The sequence below is a fragment of the Ovis canadensis genome, chromosome 22 (assembly GCF_042477335.2).
Source record: "Ovis canadensis isolate MfBH-ARS-UI-01 breed Bighorn chromosome 22, ARS-UI_OviCan_v2, whole genome shotgun sequence".
NCBI lineage: Eukaryota > Metazoa > Chordata > Mammalia > Artiodactyla > Bovidae > Ovis > Ovis canadensis.
Genome location: NC_091266.1, coordinates 66,316,690 through 66,337,743, shown reverse-complemented (window position 1 = coordinate 66,337,743; position 21,054 = coordinate 66,316,690). Strand labels below are relative to the sequence as shown.

At 64.4% G+C, this 21,054-nt stretch overlaps 1 protein-coding gene across 2 annotated transcripts in view; it reads right to left on the bottom strand.

Moving 5' to 3' along the window:
• Positions 1-18,282, bottom strand: part of INPP5A (inositol polyphosphate-5-phosphatase A) — a 152,332-nt gene extending 134,050 nt beyond the window's left edge. The window contains exon 1 of one of the 2 annotated variants that reach the window (XM_069567811.1): positions 17,902-18,282. In XM_069567811.1, the coding sequence (XP_069423912.1) occupies positions 17,902-17,976 (75 nt within the window). In that variant the 5' untranslated portion in view covers positions 17,977-18,282. The remainder of the gene's footprint in view (positions 1-17,901) is intronic. The other variant, XM_069567810.1, reaches the window with a different exon arrangement.
• Positions 18,283-21,054: the final 2,772 nt, after the last annotated feature.

The following is a 21,054-nucleotide window of genomic DNA, read 5'->3' as shown; positions in this document are numbered from 1 at the left end:
CGTCACCCCTGTTCCGACGGCCCCCGTCACCCCTGAACCTACGGCCCCATCACCTCTGCTCCGACGGCCAAAGGAGGCCCAGAGAGAAAGCATGCAAAGGCCGCAAGGACGCAGGCCCCCATCATCGTGGCTGGGGGTCCGAGATGCCCCCGCGTCCCCAGCCCTGCTTCAGTCCCACCCATGCAGGGCCAGGGAGCCTCCACCCCACAGCTCCATCTCCGTGGGTTCCAGGGGCGAGGGGACACCGACCGCCTCGGACGGCCCTGGTGGCTTGGGCCCCCTGGCCAACAACGGCACTGCCAGGTGTGAAGAGCTTGGAAACCTCCCGGTGAGCCTCTGAGGGCCTCCCCAGCACTCACATGGGCAGCACGGTGCCAGCCCCACAGGCCAGCCCGCAGGTGGGTGCCCTCATAGCAGAGACAGGCCCAGGGCGGCCGGCAGCGGGTCAGCCTTGGCGGGCCTCAGAGGAGCCACGCACAGCAGCCAGGACGGCCCCGCGGGGCACCCCCTTTCCTAGGGGACCCCACCCCTCATCCCCTTCTGACCTGGGTGTCTCTGCCCTCTGCCTCAAGGGTGGGAGGCAGACCACCCAGGCTGGCCAGCACACACGGTGAGATGAACCCAAGTCCCTCCCATGGCGTCTAAGCCAGCAACAGCTGCCGATGCCTTGACACGCAGGGAGGCGTCTCGGGCTCGAGAACCGGAGGGCCCAGAGGCGTGGGGTGTGGGGCTGGGGGCCGCATCTGTGGCGGTCCCGAGAGGGCCCCGGGCACAAGGCCAGTCCCGCGAGGCCTCGCTGTGCCTAGAGACCCTGACCCGCACGGGCGCCTCCCTCTTCCTTCCGGGTCAGCGGCCTGAGCAAACGTCCAAGACCCCACTGCTTAGCGACAGTCCCTGGGCCGCATCTGAACCCAGGGCAGTGTCCATGAGGCCCTGGCCAGCAGCTGCTCCCTGCAGTTCGGACTCAGGAAGGGGGGCCCTGCGTGCCCAACGCCCTCCTTAAAGTCAGCAGAGACCGCAGCACTCACTGCTCCTGTGCTTCTAAAAGCCAGTGTCTGCGGAGGAGCAGTAAACGGAAGGCAGTTTATGTCACGACAACGCCTGTCCACGTACAGACGTGTCAAGCCTATACACACGCCCACGTGGTCTCCACCTCAGAGCCGTAAACATCCAGCAAGGCCCATGTGTAAGCATCTCCAGCAAAGCAGTCACAAACACGCCGTGTCCTGACGCAGACCGGTGTCAGGCGGCTCGGGGGGCAGAGGAGACAGGCGGGCAGCTCCGCGCTCGGGCCCTGCAGGCCCTGACGGCCCCGGCCCCGAGCATCCAGCCCTGCACTCGCCCAGGGTCGCCAGCTCGGGTGCGGCCGCGGGCAAGGAGCCACGAACAGCCTTCCCTCGGCCGACGCTCTTGTCCCGTCAGTAAGCCGCATCTGACTCCGCGACCCCACGGGCTGCAGCACGCCAGGCTTTCCTGCCCTTCACTCTATTAATAGCTTTTCCTTTTCTGCTTGAGACTAAAACGCCTGTTTTTAGGCTGCTAATGACAAGCTGCTGGAAAAGAATATTTTAGGCCAAAGTATTGCTGTTCATAGTGACCAGAATTTCACACGGGGCGTGTGAAGACCTACCGGCCGGCATGCCCAGCGGGGGTCACGCAGCCTCAGGGTGACAGCACCCCAGCCAGCCAGGGCCCCCGCGGCTCCCGGGCCCCACCCCAGCGCTGAGCAGAAGAGGCCTGCCCACGCCCACCTCGGCAAGGCTGCAGGACCCGCTGCCCCAGGACCCGCTGCCCCAGGACCCGCTGCCCCAGGCCCCCGGGCAGGCCCGCTGCCCCGCCTTCTGCCCCACAGCAGCTCGAGGGTGGATCGGCCCAGGGGAGCCGCCTGCTTGTTAAACTTCCCTTTCCGCTCAGACAAGCAAGACCAGCTCTGCCTCCGGCGCCTGCGCCCGGGGCTGAGGGTGGGTAACCGGCCGTGGTCCCCTGCCACTGACAGCGGGGCTCAGACCCAGGTCAGCTCGGCCACGCCACTTCTGGAACGGCCTCTGCCTCGGGAGGGCCTGGTGCTCGCCTCAGACGGAGCCCAGGACACGGCCCAGGCTCTGTGGGGATGGAAGCGTCTCCGTGGAGCCCTAAGGGGCCCGAGTGCTAGGCGTGGACGCCAGGCCAACCACTCAGGCCAAGGCAGGCCTCTTCCCACCCAGGCAGGGTCTGGAGTGTGGTCGGCGAGAGCCACCCCAGCACTCCAGCCAGCCCCAGAGCTGAGACTCTCTCGGGTCCTCCCAAAGCTACTCCATGCTGGGAGCCGTGACCTTGACCTTTAGCCGCGAGGTGTCTGAGTGGTAGCAGGGGGCCGGCCACCAGCAGCCTGAGGGAGAGAGGCCAGGGCAGGCGGGTGGGGCACGCAGGGTCGGTGCGTCCCACAGGAAGCCGTTCCCCAAGGACTCGCATCAAGCCCCTGCTCACACTGATGGCGCCAGACCCGCCTGGCTGCGAGAAGCCGCTTCTCTCCTGGGATGCAGGGCAACAGCAGCGGGGCTCGAGGCCGCCTCTGGTCCTCACGGGCTCCAGGAAACCCCCCGAGGCGGAGAGTGTCCACACTCGGGGACCAGGGCCGGACGCAGGGGCAGCCCCCAGAGCCGGCCGCGTGGCTCCTCCAGGTCGGAGGGCTCCTCAGGCCACCAGGAGGCTGGACAGACTCCCCTGGGGTTGACTCGGATGACCCTAGACACACTGTGCCTGCCTGTGCCTGCCTGTGCCAGAGAGGGAGCCCACCAAGAAGGGAGCCCGTGACGGCCCTCAGGGGCTCGGAGCTGCCAGCGTGGGGCCCGGGGAGCCAGAGTGTGCAGGGGGCCCTGCTCACATTCATTCAAGCAGCGGGCGCAGCCAGCAAACTGCAGGGAGGGCCACCTGCCCGGGGCTGGGCGCAGAGGAAAACTGCCCGAAGCTCTTCATGCAGGAAGGGGACCCGAAGTCAGAGCCAGCAGCCACCATCAGAATGCCAGCTGGGGGTGACAGGCAAAGCCCAGAGTTCACGTGGAAACGCAGAGACCCGGGGCAGACGTAAGAAACTTGAAAAAGAAGAAGCTGGAGGACACACACCTCCTATTTCAAAACTCCCCACTAACTGCAGTCGCCAAGACCCTCTGGTCCTAGCACGCGGACGGATGAGAGATAAAGAGACGGAAATGAGAGGCCAGGAGAAAGTCTACATGTCTACGGTCCGCTAAGGTGGGTAACTACACTGAACCAGCAAGGCGGTTCAACGGGGAGAACAGTCTTTCCAACAAACAGTGCAGGGCAGCGAGACATGCACACACCCAAGAACGAGGGCGCCGCCCCAGCTCACACCAGGCACAACATCGAAGTCAGGATGAATCTGGGAACTGCGCGCTGCGTGTGCACAGTCACGTCCCACTCTTTGCAGCCCCGCCAGGCTCCTCCGTCCATGGGATTCTCTAGGCGAGAAGACTGGAGTGGGTTGCCATGCCCTCCTGCAGGGGATCTTCCCGACCCAGGGATCCAACCCAGGTCTCCTGCGTTGCAGGCGGATCCTTCACTGTCTGAGCCACCTACGGCAAGGTGAATCTATAATCTGCATGGAAGAGCTAAAACTATTCAGAAGAAAGACAGGAATAAACCTTCATGGCCTTGGACTGGCAATGGGCTCTGTTCTCTCTGCTCTTTCTCCCTCTGTCTTCCCTGTATTTTTTAAACTCAAGTATAGCTGACTGACAATGTCTCAGGTGCACAGCAAAACGGCCCAGTCACATGTGAGTGTGCGTGTGTGTATGTTAATCGCTCAGTCATGTCCAACTCTTTGCAACCCCATGGACTGTATCCTGCCAGGCTCCTCTGTCTATGGAACTCTCCAGGCAAAAATGCTGAAGTGGGTAGTCATTCCCTTCGATAGGGGATCCTCCGGACCCAAGGGCTGAACCTGGAGGCCTCCTGCATTTCAGGCAGACTCTCCACCGTCTAGGCTTCCCTTGTGGCTCAGATGGTAAAGAATCCACCAGTGCGGGAGACCCAGGTTTGATCCCTGGGTTGGGAAGATCCCCTGCAGCAGGGAAAGGCTGCCCACTCCAGTGTTCTGGCCTGGAGAATTCCATGGGTTGTATAGACTGTGGGATCACAAAGAGTCGGACATGACCCAGCGATCTGAGCCACCAGGGAAGCCCGTGTGTGCGTGTGTGTGTGCGTGTGTGCGCGCGCATGTGTGTGTATATGTGTCAGCGCATGTGTGTGAGCGCGCGCGTGTGCACGTGTGTGCGTGCACGTGTGAGTGCATGCATGTGCGTGTGTGCGGGTGTGCGCACATGTGTGTGTGCGTGTGTGTCCACGTGTGTGCATGTGTGTGTGTGCGTGAGCGCGTGCACGTGCGTGTGTGAGTGTGCGTGCGCGTGTGTGAGCGCGTGAGCATGTGTGCACGTGTGCACGCGTGCGTGTGTCTGCGCGTGTGCATGCGTGTGTGCCCGCATGTGTGCATGTGAGCACGTGTGTGCACACGTGTGTGCACACGTGTGTGCATGCGTGTGCGTGCGTGCGCGTGTGTGTGCGTGCGTGTGTATGTCTGTGCGCACACGTTCTTTTTCAGGTCTTTTCCACTACAGGTCATAAGAAGCTGCTGAAGAGAGCGCACTGAGCTGCACAGCAGGGCCTTGTCTTACTCGTTTTATATTCTGCAGCGCACACTCAAGTCCCTCAGTCGTGTCTGACTCTGCAACCCCAGGAACTGTAGCCCAGCAGGCTGCTCTGTCCATGGGACTCTCCAGGCGAGAACACTGGGGTGGGTTGCATGCCCTCCTCCAGGGTGTCTTCCCGACCCAGGGATGGAACCCGCATCTCCTGCGTCTCGGGCACTGCAGGCGGGCTCTTCGCCGCTGAGCCCCTGGGAAGCCTTGTATTCGGCAGTGCGCGCCTGCCAATCCCGAATTCCCACGTTACCACCGCACCCCCCCCCCGGCCCCTTTGTAGCCTAGAGCTTTGTTTTCTTTCGTCTGTCTCTGTGAGTCTGTTTCTGTGCCATAGACGGGGCCGCCCGTCCCATGCTGTAGGGCCCACACGTGAGTGGCGTGCGTGCTCCTCTGGCTCATCTCGCTGGGCTGCTCTTCAGGCCCATCCGTGCTGCTGCCAGGGGGACTCGCTCGCCCCTGCTCACAGCTGAGCGGCATCCCATGCAGGTGCGCACCACGGCTTCCTTCTCCACCCGTCTGCCTGTGGACACGCAGGCTGCCTCCGTGTCGGGGTTGTTGGGAACACTACCGCTGTGAGTGACACCGGGGCACAGGCCTCTGCCTGAATCAGCTCTTGTCTTTTCCAGGTACGTGCCCAGGAGTGGGCCTGCAAGACCCGCGGCGGCTCTGCGTCTCATGCGTAAGGAATCTCCATGCTGTTCCCCACAGTGGCAGGACCAGTTCACACTCCCCCTGGCAGTGCAGAAGGGTTGGCGACGGCTTCTCAGACGTGACATCTGAAGCACAACCAAAGAAAAAACAAGCACACTGGACTCCATCCATGTTTGGAACGCGAGGGCTTCAAAAAGACAGTCAAGGATGTGAAAGACAGCGCAGAGAACGAGAGAAAACACTCGCAATCATCTGTACGACAAGAATCTACCCCAGGATGTACACAGAAAAGTTCAACAATTAGAGAAAATTTAAATAAATGCTTTTCCAAAGCAGGCGAACAAATAAACAAACACCCAAGAAGCGCATGGCAGCGGGAGGAGGGACATTCAGGATCGTCAGTTGTCAGGGAAACGCAGATCAATGCACTGCACGCCCAGCAGGGCGGCTAGACTCAAACAGACGAATAATAACAAGTGTTGTTTCTGGATGTGGAAAAACCGGAACCCTTGTGCGATGCTGGTGGGAATTCAAAATGGTGCAGACACTCCGGGAAACAGTCTGGCAGTTCCTCGAGAAGTTATACACAGCTATCCTATGACTCAGCAATTCCACGCCTGGATACATACCCAAGGGAGTCTAAAACATGTTCACACAAAACCTTACACACAAATGTTCACAGCCACATGGTTCACAAAAGCCAAACGTCCGTCAGCTGCTGGATGGACGCAGTGCGGCCTGCGCTTCTAGGAGGCGGTGCTCGGTCGTGGACAGGGCAGGCTCTGCTACACGCACAGCGTGAATGAGCCCTGACCACAGGGTGACAAACAGGAGTCAGATCAGGAGTCCGAAGCCACGTGCAGGACGCGTCCAGAACAGGCCGATCCACAGACACGGGGTGGACCAGCGGAGGCCAGGGTCTGGGGTGCGGGGGCGGGGAGTGACCGCCGACGGTGCCCCGAGGGCAGGGCAGTGTGGCGGCTGCTCAGCCTGGAGAACACTCGAAAACGCTGAGCGGCAGGCGCAGGAAGAACGGAACTCACAGCGTCTGAAGTCTGTCTCAACGTTCACATGATAATGTGTGAGTTAGTCGAGTCTGACTCTTCGCGACCCCCATGGGCTATAGCCCGTCCAGCGCTTTGTCCATGGGATTCTCCAGGTGGGAACGCTGGAGTGTTCTCCGCAGACGATGATAACAGCTAACGAGCGCAGCCAGCGCAGACCTCCCCGCGGAACGACCGGCCCTCCACTGTGGGAAACCTTCACAACACGTGGGCCGCAGCCGGGGGCGAGACCGGATGGGGGTCCAGGCCTAAGGGGCCACGCGGGAGGGAGCCACCACGCCGCCTGCCCGACAGCAAGCACAAAGGCCAGAGCACAGCGCCCCAGGCGTGCTGAGCGGGTTTCCTGCGGAGCCAGGAGGGACCTCACCACCCGCTCTGGCTCAGCAGCACCTCACCAGGTCCTTACCAGGGACCCTGAGAGGAGGACAGGCCACTCGGGGGCCCGAGGGTGCCAGGCTGGGGCTGAAGGGGCAGCAAGGAGAGGCCCAGCATTGGGGATGCTGAGTGCCTGCTCCCTGCGCGGTCACGCAGCCTTGGGCCCTGGCATTTCCCGGGAGTGGGGACCCCACGAGGACAGGAAGAGCCTCGGCCGGGGCGAGCGGGGCTGGATCTTGCAGGGAGCCCAGAACTCGGCCAACAGAGGGCGCTGGGCTGCGGGGACGTGCCACCCGGGACCAGCCCTGCCTCGAACAGTCCAGAAGCTCAGGGCCAGGCCCAGGGACTCAGCAGCCCGTCTGCAACAGGCAGGACTGCCCTGGAGGTGCCTCCACCCAAGCTCTACTCGCCAGGACACACGGACGGACACGCAGCCAGGCTCTGGACGGGGCACTGCGCCCGCCCAGCCCGTTCCAGAGAAGCAGACCCAGCACAGGGGCGCAGCTCCACGGCCCCGCCAGGCGGGCTCCGCCCAGCAGTCAGGGCTCCATTCTCTTACTAACGGTCAGAACCTCGTTTTGTGTCCACAGCACAGGTCTGTGGCGCAGCAGCTGCCCAAAACACTGAGGTCTCCCCGGGGTCCGTCTGGGCCAGCGGCTCAAAGGCAGCGCCCTGCAGAAAGCAGAGGAGGCGCTTCGGGGAACTCCAGGGCTTGCCACGGGACTGTCCTTATGAAAAACAAACTCTCAGGATCATCACGGCACACAGACGTCAACTTCCCCCTGGAAGCTAGGACCAATTCTCAACTTTCTCAGTGGAGAGGTCACACGCCGATGCTTCCACTTTGCCACCCTGGGCTCCTCGGGCAGCCCTCCGGACAGACCCCTGCACCTGGCGCACCTCCAAGGGCCGGCAGTCTCCAGCGGCACCCCCGAGCGGCCAGAGCGCGCACCCTCCTGGGCCTGAGTCCCCGCGTCCTCCCCTTCCGCACCGACTCTTATCAGTTGTTAAACAGGCAGACGGGTCACAGGCAGCTCCCTAGAGGAGGGAGCCGACTGTCCACACCGAGGTCTGGCCCCCGCGCATCCCCTGCAGGGCCCCGGGGCCCAGCGTGATCAGGTGCACAGACCGTTACCGTCCTGCAGCGCCGGCTTCCAGCTCACCGCCCATGCAGGCCAGGCCAGCCCACACGGGCCACGCGGCCTCCCCAGCAGGCCTGGCTCCCCGCTTCCTGCACTGCTGCCGCCTGCGACGGCCCCAGCGGCCACCCTGCCTGAGCTCGCCGGCTGACTCGCGTGTCCCAGAGCCTTCAGCACCCGGCCCTGCGTCCCGGCCCAGGAGACGCTCCGTGGTCTCTGTGTTGGGGCGTCGCCCGAGCGAGTCACTGCCGAGGTCCCTGATGGTCTCCGGCTTGCACTCAGCAGCCGGGGCAGCCTGGGACCGCACACAAGCCGTGAGCCAGGGGATCCGGGTCAGCGCACCCTCTGCCCTGTAAGCCAAGGGGGTCGGGAGCCCGGCCCCAGAGGGCGATGCCCAGGGGACGCACCGGCCCCAGAGGCCGTGTGCTGGTGGACCTGCGGGCTTCTAGAGCCTCCCGGACCCCAGGCCTCGGGACCCCCAGCACCTCCTCCAAACACTCCGCCCACTCCCAGAACACCCCTCCCAGACCCTGCCCCCCCAAGCCCCACCTGCCCCACCTCTCCCGGCCACAGACCCCTGCTCCATCAACCAAGACGGGAGGGGCAGGCATGGGGTGTGTCGGGCCAGGGGCAGCTCGAGGGAGGCTGCCAGTTTAGAGAGGCCCGTAGGAGCTTTGGGGCTGGGCTGGTGGGAGTGCGAGGTGGGGAGGGGCCTGGGGCACCGCCTCCAGGCTCAGGCCCTGGGGGCGGGGCCCACCTGCAGGGTGCCCAGTGAGCTCCCCTGGGTGGGCAGCTGCGCTCACCGCCCTCAAACACGAGCCTCTGCAGTGTGGGTACCAGCGCATACCTGAGCTCGGTGGAAGCTGGCCCCAAGGCTCGGGAGCCCCGGGCCACCCGCACCCCCTGCCCCGTGTCCCCAGCAGCCAGTGTCCCCAGGGCCACGCGCGAAAGGCCGAGGTCCTGGGGGCTGGTGCTCGGCCACCGAGGCAAGCCGCCACCTGCTCTACTGAGACAGCCCTGCGTCCGCCCCGCTGGCCAGCTCCCGCCACACGCCCACGCCCTGCCAGCTGCACTGATAACCACGACCCCGTCCCCGCCGGCCTGCTGCCCCCCTGCCTGGGCCGCTCACCCTGCAAGCGGCCGGGAGGGAAGCAACCGCGCCTCAGCAAAAACAGGAAGTCACAACAGGTCTGCAAACTGTGACAGGGATGGAGGAGAAACAAAAGCAGAGCAGCTGAGCAGCCGTCCCCACAGACTTGCTGGCTACCCGGACAGATGCCATTCTCAACAGAGTGAATCCAACTGAAGGGAAAGCCCACATCACCGCAAATTCCAGCACAGCCACCACACGTCACATTCTGCCCTGTGGCGTGGGGCAGACAGCCCTGCCCTGGACCGGGCGTGTGCCCCCAAGACGCCCCAGCTAAGCCCTGAGCAGAAGAGACGCAGCAGGGGAGAGTGCCCGGGGCGCCAGCAGGCAAACCGGGACGGTGGGCCTCCCGGCCCTGCCTGGCGGTCTCCCGGGGCGGCGGCCCCAGCGACACTGTGGAAGGAGCCCACGAGGGTGCTGGCAGCGCTGACGGCTGGAGCCAGGGCTGCCCCCCACGACAGGGCTCACCGCGGGGCCAGAGCACCCCTGCCCAGCTCTCCACCACCCATGCGGACACTGCCCCGAAGCCCCTGAAGGCGGGACAGGGGCTCGGAGCGGGGGTCTCAGGCCTCTGGCCCAGCCCAGGTGGACCCCAGAGCAGCCCCTCCAGGAGGGCCACAGGGTCCTGAGCCCCCTCCCCAGGGACGCAGGCCCGAGCAGGGACGGCCATACCCCACAGGCCTCCGCAGAGGCCCAACGTGCAGAAATGACCACCGGGCCGGACACAGGCGGCAAGAGGCCGGGCTAGGCTGGGGGCAGGCCTCTCGGAGCCTGAACACCTGTCCCCACACGGGGACCAGAGGCAGACGCTGTCCCTAAAGGGGGTGGCACAGGCCACAGGGCCGCCTCGTGCTCTTCCAGCACCAAGTGGCTGGAAATACAGGCACCTGCCAGCACCCTGCTGCCCTGCACAACATCACCCTCCCCGCCCTCGAGCCCAGACGGGCACGGACAAGCCCGCGGGGCTGCCCCTGGGGCAGCTTCCCAGGGTCCCTGAGCCCTGGGGGCAGGCGAGCCACCCGCAGGCCGGTCGGAGCTGACCCGAGGCCGCGCTGGGCTCACAGCCCCTCTGCCAGGAGAGAAGGCAGCAGGGCGGGCGTGGGGGCCAGCCCCTAACCTGGGGAGGCGCACCCCGTGTCGGGGTCAGCAGGAGGGGGCGCGCCTGAGCCCTACCCTTGCACAGACTGAGCAGACCCCCCCCGGGGCAGGGCGCGGGACTCGGCCGGCATGCCAGCCCCGCAGGGAAGGGCGCTGTCCGTCACCCCCGGCCACAGCAGAGCCCCGGACGGCAGCCCCGCGCCCCCACAAGACACTGCTCAGAGGGGCGCCCAGGTCATGACCTCCTGCTGTCCGGACAAAGCAGGCCTCTCCTGGCCCCCTCTGCACCCCACACCCAGGGAGTGGGAAGCGTGATCCCCAAGGAGCCACTGCCGCCCACACAGTCAACAGTTTGCCAAAAACCATCCGTGAAGCATGGCGAATTGTCCACCTGTGTGGGACGCTGACTGGTCCATCCAGCCAGCAGAGCAGCGCTTGGCAGAAGGGCCCCACGGTGACGACAGCGGGGGGTGAGCAGCTGGGGGCTCCGCCCCGCAGACGGCCAGGAGGGCTGGGCTTCAGGCTGGATGGTGGGGCACGGCGGCAAACGTTCATGCTCAGACCGGGGGCTCCACTCTCGCGGGGCGAGCTGCCGGAAATTCAAGTCCGGTCTGCCCCGACAGCCACACCTGCGCACCGAAGCGAGAACAGCTCTGCCACTGGGCCCTGGTGCCCACAAGGTGCCAGGCTGGGGGGCACTCACCTTCCCCAACTCAGTGCCCGGCCAGCGGGCTGGCGGCAAGTCCGGTTCCACAGCCATCGGGGCGGGACCCCAAATCCCAGCCCCGCACAGCTGGTCAGAGACCAGCAGGCCCGATCACCCCAAAGCACGACGAAAGCCCAGAGCTTGTAATTAACAGGGGGCAGAGAAGGCGGCAGAGGGCCGGGCAGTGACCTGTGCCGAGAGGGTGTGTGCTGCCACCCCAGGGGCCGGGACTCCTGGCCTGATGCCAAAGCACGGAGACGGGAGGGCGTGCCCGCCGGAGGATGGGGGCGCGGCTGCAGGCATTCACGGGGCGCAGGCTGGGGTCACGCGTCGGGGCCCCTGGGAAGGAGCACGTGAGCGTGCTGGGCCGTCCTGCTGGCCACACCCGTGCTGAGGGACCCGCCAGGAAGCCTGAGCACACCCAGCCCAGGACACGGGCAAGGACGAGACTGCGGCCCACCGAGGCCTTGTGGGGACGGCCGGGACAGGCCGGCCAGTGCCAGGGGCCCACGCCCGCCGGGGCACCCCATCCCCCTACGACCCCCGGCGGCCACCGCGCCACTGTCCCTCCTCCCTGCCTGAGGCGCAAACGGCCCCAAGTCACGAGCACCCACGCTGACCCACGGCCATGCTCCCAAGACGGCTGGGCTTCTTATTCGAGGGGAAAGCAATGCTCCGTGAGCCTGGGCAGTGCAGTGTGTGTCCCTGACAGTCAGGACCCCTCGCCCCGCGCGGGCACGGTCAGGACCCCTCGTGTGTGCGTCCCCGATGGTCAGGACCCCTCGCCGTGTGCCACACCCTGCGGCCCTCACTGCTCAGCCCGCTCGCCTCCCCCCGCGGTGCAGCCTGAGCCCCTTGCCGCCCCCATCCCCGCACACGCAGTGACCCGAGGGGACCCCTGCCCCAGAGCCACGTCCGTCTCCCAAAGAAAGAAGCCGGCAGTCCCTCGAGCTGCACTCACCGTTTGCTTTAGAAAACAGGTCTCATCACCAGAACTAAGTGGATGCAGGGACCACAACTGAAGAAGCGTCGGGAAGACCCTGGGAAGCCCGGGATGCTCCCCAGACAGAGGCCCACGAGTGCCCAGCCTCACCCAGATGGGCAAAGAAAGGGCGTCCCCACAGGCTCAGGAACACACTGGCCACCCTACCTTCCAAACCCAGAGTTACAGAGACCGTCACAGCAACAGCGCCGGCGACGCCTCTCGTCACCTTGACAGCCGGCAGCCCCCCACGCCTCAGCCGCACCAGGGAGCGGCCCTTCACCCGCACGCATCACCGAGGGCAAGACCCCCAGCATCCCCTGGGGGGTGCCGTCCCGAAGCTCAGAGCCCGTGTCCCCCAGGGTGGGCCGTCCTGCAGCTCAGAGCCTTTCTCAGGGTGTACTGCCCACCCCGGCCGGCACAAGACCTCATGTCCAGTCACCCCTCGGGCTCATCAGCAGAGCACCCTGGGCCCCGGTTAACTGAGGCAGCTGCCTCCATGTCCACTAGGGAATGCGCCACAGTCTCACCCCTCCCCCCTCCCTCCCCGAGCCCATGACCAACCCCCTGAAACTCACTCAGGTGGGAAGGGGCCCCCGCCCCGCAGACACGGAGCGAGCAGGGCCGTGGCCCGGGAGACACAGATCGAGGGGCTGAGACGCCCCTCAGACCCACCGCTACCTTTTGGACGAGCCTCCCAGCCCGGTGCTGACCTCTCCGCACCAGAGCCTATTCCTGGATGGGGCCCACCTCCCTGCAGAAGCTGCCGCCCCGCTTCCCGCCCCTGCCCACTGGGGCAGGCACTGGGGGGTCCACACTGAAGGAGCTGTCCTGCCCCGGCTCCTCAGCAAGGCTCGCCCCCTCCCCTAGGCAGCCTCCCTGCTTCACCCCTGCTCCTGGGTCAGACGGCGGGCTCCATTAAAGGAGGGACGTCTCCTGGGAGGCAGGCCTGGTCCAAGTTCTGTAACTTCCGAATCAGACCTGGCACATGGTGGAATTGCTCCCAGCAGGGGCTTCCTTCCCAGAGGCAAACGGCCACCGGAGACGACCCCAGTCAGCAGCGGCAGCCCCTCCTCCCCGGAAGGCTCGGTCTACGTGCCGACGGAGCTCACGACGCAGGCCCAGAGCCTGACCGCGCGGAAAGACGCGGCCTGAGAGGCAGCGGGTGTGAACACGCCCCAGGACCCCATCCTTCAGGGCTGTCCCCCCGGCTGCCCTGCAGGGCTCACGCCACTGGGTTCAAAACACGCAAAACATCCACGGCGTTGAAGCTGAGCAGCGTCTCCGCCACAGCAGCCTCCGCCCTCCCCCAGCGTCTGCAGCGCTGATAAAGCAGGAAAGGCCGCAGGTGACCGTGCGCAGCAGCGGCCAGCAGGGATGGTGGCAGACGGAGGGGTCAGGGACACCTGTGGACAGACGACGGGCTGCAGACCCGAGGCACACCGCGGTGGTGGGACCGCAGCTCGCTGCGGCCGCAAGGAGGTGTGTAGTGCAGGCACGGCCTCCTGACCTGGGGGAGCAACCTCGAAACCCCACCAGGCTGAACCCCACCACCCTGGAGCTGGGCGGGACCCCATCTACAGAGAGACCCAAACTCAGGCACACAGACCAAATTCCCACAGGGGAAGTACGCAGAGGTCCCAGGTCAGAGGCAGTGAAGCCAGAAGGACACGGAGACACCTCCCCGCTGTCCGTCTCTCCCCCACGGCCGTCCCCACGCTGCCAGGGGGCTGGGGGAGGTCTGCAGAGAGGCCCAAGGCTCAGCCTCACCCTGGCCGGCTCCGCAGCCCTCAGGGGCCTCGGGGCTTAAGGACAATGCAGGAAGCACCGCCTCTGAAACTGAGACACGCCACCGTCCTCGAGGCGATCTGGCCACTGGTCCTCAGCTCCAGCCAGAGGCTCTGGCCCTTCCCTGGGGTTGGGGTCTCCTCCTGCCTCCTGGGCGTCTGTGTAGAGAGCTTGTTAAAGACCAGAGTCCAGAGAGACGAGCTCCCGTGAGGCAGGAGTGAGGGGACGTGCTCCTGGGAGGCGGGGGAGAGGCCCAGCACAAGACTTTGAGAAAAGACAGGGGCCGCTGGGTGCTGGAGGATGTGGAGAAATCGGAGCCCTCGAGCTGGGCTGGTGAGGACGCAGAGCGCGCGACGCTGCACAACGGCTGGTAGTTCCTCAAAGGGTCAACGCGAGTCACCGCAGGCCCGGCCGGCCCCCGACCCAGGGACGGGCTCAGGAGAAGCAGAGTGTGCACGGCAGGGCGCCCGGACACCCAGCGCCAGCGGGGAACAAACACGGCCGGACGGCAGAACGGTCCTCGGCCACCAGAGTGACTGACATGCTGACATCCAGCTGCTGAGCTCTGAAAACGCCGAGCCAGCTGTTTTACACACTCACGTGAGACCCCCAGGACAGGCAGAGGCACAGAGACAGGACGCAGACAGGCAGTGACCAGGCGCTGGGGCTTCTGGGGAGACGGCGAGAATTAGGGGGAGGGGGCAGCTCAGGCGTATGGGGTGTCCTTCCCAGAAAACAAGTTTGCACCGACTGTGGGGACAGTCACACAGCTGTGTGACACCAGAAACCGCTGGGCTGCACACTTCACAGGAGTGAGGTCCGGGTACGCGAACGACGCCTTGGTGAAGCCATCGCCAAATGCAACTCCTCGAAGGAGTGGGAGGACTCCCCCGTCAGAGCAAGCGAGCGGGCCGGGAAGAAGGCCGCCCCGCACGAGGCCCCCGCGGGGCCCCTGCACCCTGGGTTGGAGGCGGCGGCCCTGCACACAGGGCTGGGGAGGCAGAGACAGAGCTGGAGGGGCACCCAGGGCAGGGGGCTTTCAGGACGGAATGGGAACGGGGCTACAGAGCAAACGGACGGTGCTGGAGAGAGACGCACAAGTGAGTGAGGCTCCCAGCCCGGTGCAGGGGCTCCCAGACCCCGACACACAGCCACGGCAGCCCCAGGTCCGGGCACAGAGAGGGCTGCTCCTGAGCAGACCAGGGGAGATGGGAAGCAGCTCAGGAAGGGAAGAGGCCGGGAAGGCACGGCAGGACCGGTGCTCCAGGCAGACACCCAAGAGCGAGCCACGCTCTCAGAACCCTGCTGTTGGCTTCATCTCCCTCCCAAGAAGCAGCCTTACCATGTAAGGGTGGGACCGAGCTCTGAAGCCACAGCTACAAGAATCCACCTTCCCAGCTAACTTCTGGCAAAAAACAAGCCCACCACGTAAAGAACCAAAAGCTAGCAACCTCACTTGTCTAAAAGCCAGCCATCTCAAGCAAAGCAGTCAGGTGAGGAGCGCTTGCCAGCAAGCAGTTGGGGACAGCAAGAGTCCAACCGGCGACTGCGGAGAGCCCTGGGCTCCCTGGGGACACGCAGAACAAGCGGGCAGCACAGCCAATGCCAGGCCCCAGCCGGGGGGCAGCCCCCCGCTGCAGGCTCGCCCCCAGCCAGGACGGAGGCACTGGGTCCAGCAGCTTTGTCCACAGCAGGACAACACGAGGCTCACGCTCGTCTCACCATCTCCCGCGTGGCCGGCAGGGCCTGCCAGGGCTGTGACTGGCGAGGACACCTTCCTGCTAAGAGCACCTTCAGCAGGCTCAGTTTCTGCCATCCTGTCTCTCTGGACTGACCGGTAGGGGCTGACCGAGGACTCTTCGGCGCTCCTTAATTAAGCGGGAAAAGTGCGAACCACTGTACTGTGGACTCTGCCCACCCCCTGGTGTGTAGCAGCGCACAGTGGGGAGCAACCCGGGGGCCTGTTGGGGACAAGGTGCTGAGCCATCCCAGACCCGAGGGAACCCGGAGGGCAGGCGAGGACACAGCGGACCACAGACAGGACGCTCTGCGGGTCGCAGGGGTTAGGGCCAAGCCGCGTGGACGTCTGCACCCAGCGCTGCACGGGGTCACAGCTGGACGAGGGGCAGCCAGGGGAACTCACGGGGCTGCACAAGCAAACACAGTCACCTGCCGCTCAAGCTCGAAAGGAGAACTCGCCCACCCGAGAAGGGCCATCCCCCACCCGCCCGCATCCCCCAGGAGGGGGCCAACGCCGCCCACCGCGCGGCCCGGCCACGCGGCGGAGCGTGGTTTCCAGATGATGAAACTGGGCCATCTGAACAGCGTCAGTGTGCAGGGAGCACGCCACAAGACAGAGTCAGGGAGCAGCCCTCCTGAGGCCTCCTACGAACCGAAGAGTCAACAAGTCCTTCACTTAGGCATCGGCTCCTTTCCCCGGCCAGGCTCCAGGGACGGGTCCATACCCACCCCTGCTTCTCCAGGCCGCTGAGGAGGGAAGTCCCCAGCCAAGCTGTGCACGTTAAGAAAAGACGTGGGTGAGGACAGATACGTCTCTCCTGGCCCTTGAGTCGAAAGCCACCGAGCAGAATTAACCTGTGCGCTGCTTACCAAGACAAAGGCTCCTTCGTGATACAAACAAGACGCAGCACTCCACACAGCCTTTCAGAAGAATGGAAAGCTGGAGAGAGTCTGGTGCTAACCAAAAGCAAACCAAGTGAGCCACTTTAACGTCCATGGAGGGAAGCGTGTGTATACAGCTGAAACACAACAGAAATGCTAGAACTCGGAATCCAAAGATTATTGGGAAGAATGTCTGCACAGCAAAATTCTCTTCCCTTTGAGACTGAAATACCCCACCGTGCTTAATTTTCCTGACATTTCTGAGGCTCTGAAGCCACAGCTAACGGATCTGGATCACCTGAGTAAAACCATGTTAGAGTGGATGTTACTGGAAAGCCAAGAATAGAATGCTAAATATACAGACACACACCCAGACCAGGCACTTTTGTAGAAAATGATCAAACGTGAAACTAGATAGAGTGTCCTGTCCGTGCCAGAGAGCAGGCAGCTCACCTCCAGCAGGGAAGTGCAAAACATCGCGCCTGGAAGCTAAAACAAGAAAAACGCAAAAATAGCGCCTACCTTTGATTAATAAAATCACTCCTCGCCTGTGCATGAACTTAGCCTAAGAAACACCTCACCGATGCTCACTGCCAGCCAGCAAAGGAAGGCAGGGGTGGAAGGCATGTTTGCCCATGGTCTGCTTGGTCAAGCGGCTGCCCCACCGCTCACCTCCGCGGGGGTGGTGGGGGGGGGTGTAGTGCGGGGCTGCCTGGAGCTCCATCTGGGCCATCATCCTCTTTTCCTAAACAAGCATGCCACTTGGAGCCGCATTCTGCTTTATTTGGGTTGGCAGTGTAAGTACCAACAGCAGGGTGGCACCGCGGCTGCAACGTGAACTAGGTCAGCCAGGCCTGCCTCCGGAGCCGGGGGAGCACCAGGCCTTGGCTGACTCTTCTCCCAGTGGCCTCGGGTGCCGGGTGGGAGGCCCCAGAAGGTAAAGGCCTTGGACAGTCAGCATCCTTTTTCTGGCCTTGAAAAGCTTCTCTCATCTTTCTCTTTAACAGGCAAGAAACGTAAAGTCCTCCAGGCTTTCAACAGAAGCCCCTTGTTTGAGAACTAGAGAGATACTAAGTTACAAGGTAAAATGAGGGCGCCCACACTTGGGGGCAGCCACAGGCTGCTAGGCAGGGAGACAGGTAGACCGGCAGAGGCCAGGACCATGGACTGGAGAGTTGGGAGTCAGCGGCCAGAAGTCAGGGATTGGGCCCAGGAGACACGGGCTGGGGTCTGGGAACCAGCGTTCAGGGTCAAGCTTCCTGGGTCAACACTGGGTACCAGGGTGTGGGGCCCTGGAACTGGGGTTTGGGGTCAGGATTTGGGGACCCTGGACAGGGATCAGGACTAGGACTTAGGGACCTGGGTTCAGGGGCTGGTCTCCGGGTTCAACCCATGGAGTCTGAAGGCTGGACCTGGAGACCAGGATTCCAGGGACGGGGCTAGGCTCCCGGGTCCCGCGCTCAAGTCTGTGCCTGGGTGCCAGGGATCCGGCCCGAGTCCCGAGGTCCTGGGGCTCAGGACTCGGGGTCTGGGTCCTGGGACTTCGGGCTTCGGGACCGAGATCCTGGTCCCGGGGCTCAGGGTCCGAGGTCCGGGGGTCCGGGATCCCGGGTCCGGCGCCACACTTACGTCGTCGAAGAGCGAGCCCACGTTGGCCGTGACCAGCAGCACCGCGGTGCCCGGAGCAGCCGCCTTGCCCGCCATCGCGGCCTGGGCCGGGGCAGCCGCTCTCCGGAGCCGGCCGGCCGGGGTCTCCGCGCGCCGCGGCGTCAGCTGCGCCGAGGGCCGGCCCCGGGGCGCATCGCGGGCTCGGCCGGTCGGGCCGGGCCGGGCCGGGGTCCAGCCGCGCTCGCTCTCGATCTCCGCGGCCCCACGCCCGTCGCTCTCCGCCGGCGATCACCGCGGCCCGGGCGCAGCCATTAGATTCGCGGCCGCCGGAGCTCCCGCAGCGACACCGCCGCCGAGAGCAGAGGCGAGGCCCGCCCGGGCCGGGGGCGGGGCGAGGGCGGGGCGAGGGCGGGGCGGGGCCTGCGGAAGGTGGAACGGGGTACGAGGGGCGGGGCCTGAGGGGGCGGGGCGGGCGCTGGGGAGGGGAGGGGCATGAGGGCGGGGCGGGGCTGGGAAGGGGAGGGGCGTGCGAGGAGGGTGGGGAGGCCATAGGAGGGGCGGGCCTTGGAGGACAGGGCGGGGCCCGAAGGGCGGGGTCTGCTCTGGGCGCTCGGGCGTTAGCCTCCGCCGCGCTCCTGTCAGTCAGCGGCCGCCCCGCCTTCCCCCGCTCCGCGGCTGCGCACAGACTCCTCCCGCGGCCCATGACGTCACGGCCCTGCTCCCACAGGGCACGTCTTAAAGGGGCCGCGCGCTGTTCGTGGCTGCTGCCCGGCGCGACCCCCTGGCCCTCAGGCGAGGCTTGCGGCGGGAGCGCGTGGCCCCGTGCGAACTGCGCCGGACCCGCACAGAGGAGGGCGGCGAGGCCAGGCCGCCGGGCCGCGGGCTGAGGGCCCCCGGTGTGCCGGGCCGGTGGTGTCCCCCAGCGCACGTCGCGCGCCTGGCGGTCGGCGGAGGAGACCGGACGCGGGAATAGGCGACAGGGAGCCGCGCTGAAGCTGGCGCCGTCCGCGCGGCCGATGCGGGTCGCACATGGTTCCCGGGGTTCTGAAGGCGCCTGCCCCACGGCCTTCTCCCCGCGGCGCTGGGGTCCGGGGGCGTGTCCAGAGGGACAGTGTCCAGGGGGACAGTGTCCAGGGAGCGTGTCCAGCGGACACGGGGCAGGGCACAGCCCTGCGGGGAAGGCGTCCCTTCCTGCCCGCATAAAGCCTGTCCAGTCCCCGCGGTGGCTGGCTGTGGACCGAACATGTCCCCAGAGTCCCCAGGTGAGGCCCACTCCCAGTGTGGCCCCCTGTGTGACCTGCCTCTGGAGGTTAATTAAGGTTACAGGCGGTGATGACGGTGGGACTGTCTCTCAACAGCCTTGCTTCTATAAAAAGAGACCCAGGGCACTCGCTTCCCCCTACCAGCTCCCACTTTGGACAGAAAACAAGAAGAGGTCATGGGGACACAGCCCGCCCACAAACCAGAAACAGAACTGGAAGGAAAAACTCGCTGTCGCTTAGGCACAGGGCTGTGGTGTCCCTGACACTGCGTCTCTTGCTCTTTGACAGGAGCAGCCCGCGCCGAGGGCACCCTCACAGAGGCTGGTCCGGAGGCCTGGCTGCCGTGCAGAACCTGTTTCCTGGGCGGTGGCATCGTCCCCTACCTCGGCTGTTTTCTCCCTCCTGCCCCAGTTCACTGTGGTCAGGAGCAAACCCCACTGCACACACGCACACCTGCACACACGCGTTCACTCTGAGACTGTGCCTAGGTCAGGGAAAACTAGAGACGCTAACCCCGCGCCCCCAGCCAACATCACGCCGACCTCAGGGACCCCGCGCCCCCAGCCAACATCACGCCGACCTCAGGGATGTCCGCGCTGAATACCAGGACTTCTGGCCGCTCGTGCCCCCATCACTGCAAGATGGCACCCCTTCCCCTCCTGCCCCAAGCGGTCAACAGGTCCTCCCGCCCAGGGACACCCTGACCCCTCAGCAGGGGAGGATTTGTAGTCAGAGCTGTTCCTGCTGGTCGGCAGGCCTCCGGCACCTGCTCCTCCTGCCTCTGGCCACCCCGCCAGCTCTGCAGCCACCATTTCCTTCCCTCTGTCCATCCCCTTTGCTGCAGACCCGGTCCTAAGAGTCGGGCCGTCTCTCCCCAGGGCCAGTGGGCTGCTCCCTCTCAGGCCCTCGGAGCACATTGGGGACCCTCACTGTGATCACAGTCTCCCGATTCAGCCGTGCGCCCAGTGCCTCACTGGGCAGGGCCATCTCAGACCCAGCGCGTGGTCACAGATTCCTGATTCCCGCTGTCTCGGACCCGCGACCAGGGCAGGGTCCAGGCCACGTGCCCCGGGGGTGGCTCAACCAGCTTCTTCCGGCTTGTCGGGCTTCTCAGTGCCCCTGGGCGCATCAGACCCCTCTGACCCCTGCCACTGTATCCCACACATCCACATCACAGCACCCACCTCACCATGGAAACCAGACTCTCCGGTCCCCTCGGCCTGTCGACTGCCTCCCCTGCCGTACCACGCGGCACAGCCTGCCACAGAGAAACGCTCCAGAAACGTATCGCGTGAGTCAATGACATGCAGGAGTCGTCTCTGTGCCCAGGGCCAGGGCTGCCCAACCTTCAGAGTGAAACTGAATGTTGACCACCCGTGTTAGAAGCCACATCCATGAAATCGTTTTGCTTGATGTCCTTCTTTGCCTTTTGAACATTGTTCCGTGTTTGTTACCTTTGCAATAATAATAAGGAGAAGGAGGAAGAGAAAAGGCTCTGCAATGTTTCAGGAGAGATCTGGCCCACCTGCCTTTGCTTTCTGCCTTTGATCATCTACATAGAAAATCCTCAACAATCTACAAAACATGCCACTGAAAAAGTGAATTTAACAAGTTCATGGAATTCAAGTCAGTATTCAGAAATCAGTTGTATAGCTATATATCAGAATCAACATTGGAAGAATAAAATCCTAAATCATTTCCATTGATAACAGTGAGAAAGTGAAAATGTGTAGGAATAAGTGTAACAAAAGGTGTGCAAGAAGCCTACAGAACATGGAGAATCAAAGGTAAAGAAGATCTGAGGGCTGCCCTGGAGGTCAGTGGTTACAGCTCTGCTTTCCAATAAACGCAGGGGGTGGGCGTCGATCCTTAGTTGGGGAGTTAAGATCCCACACGCCTCACAAGATCCCAC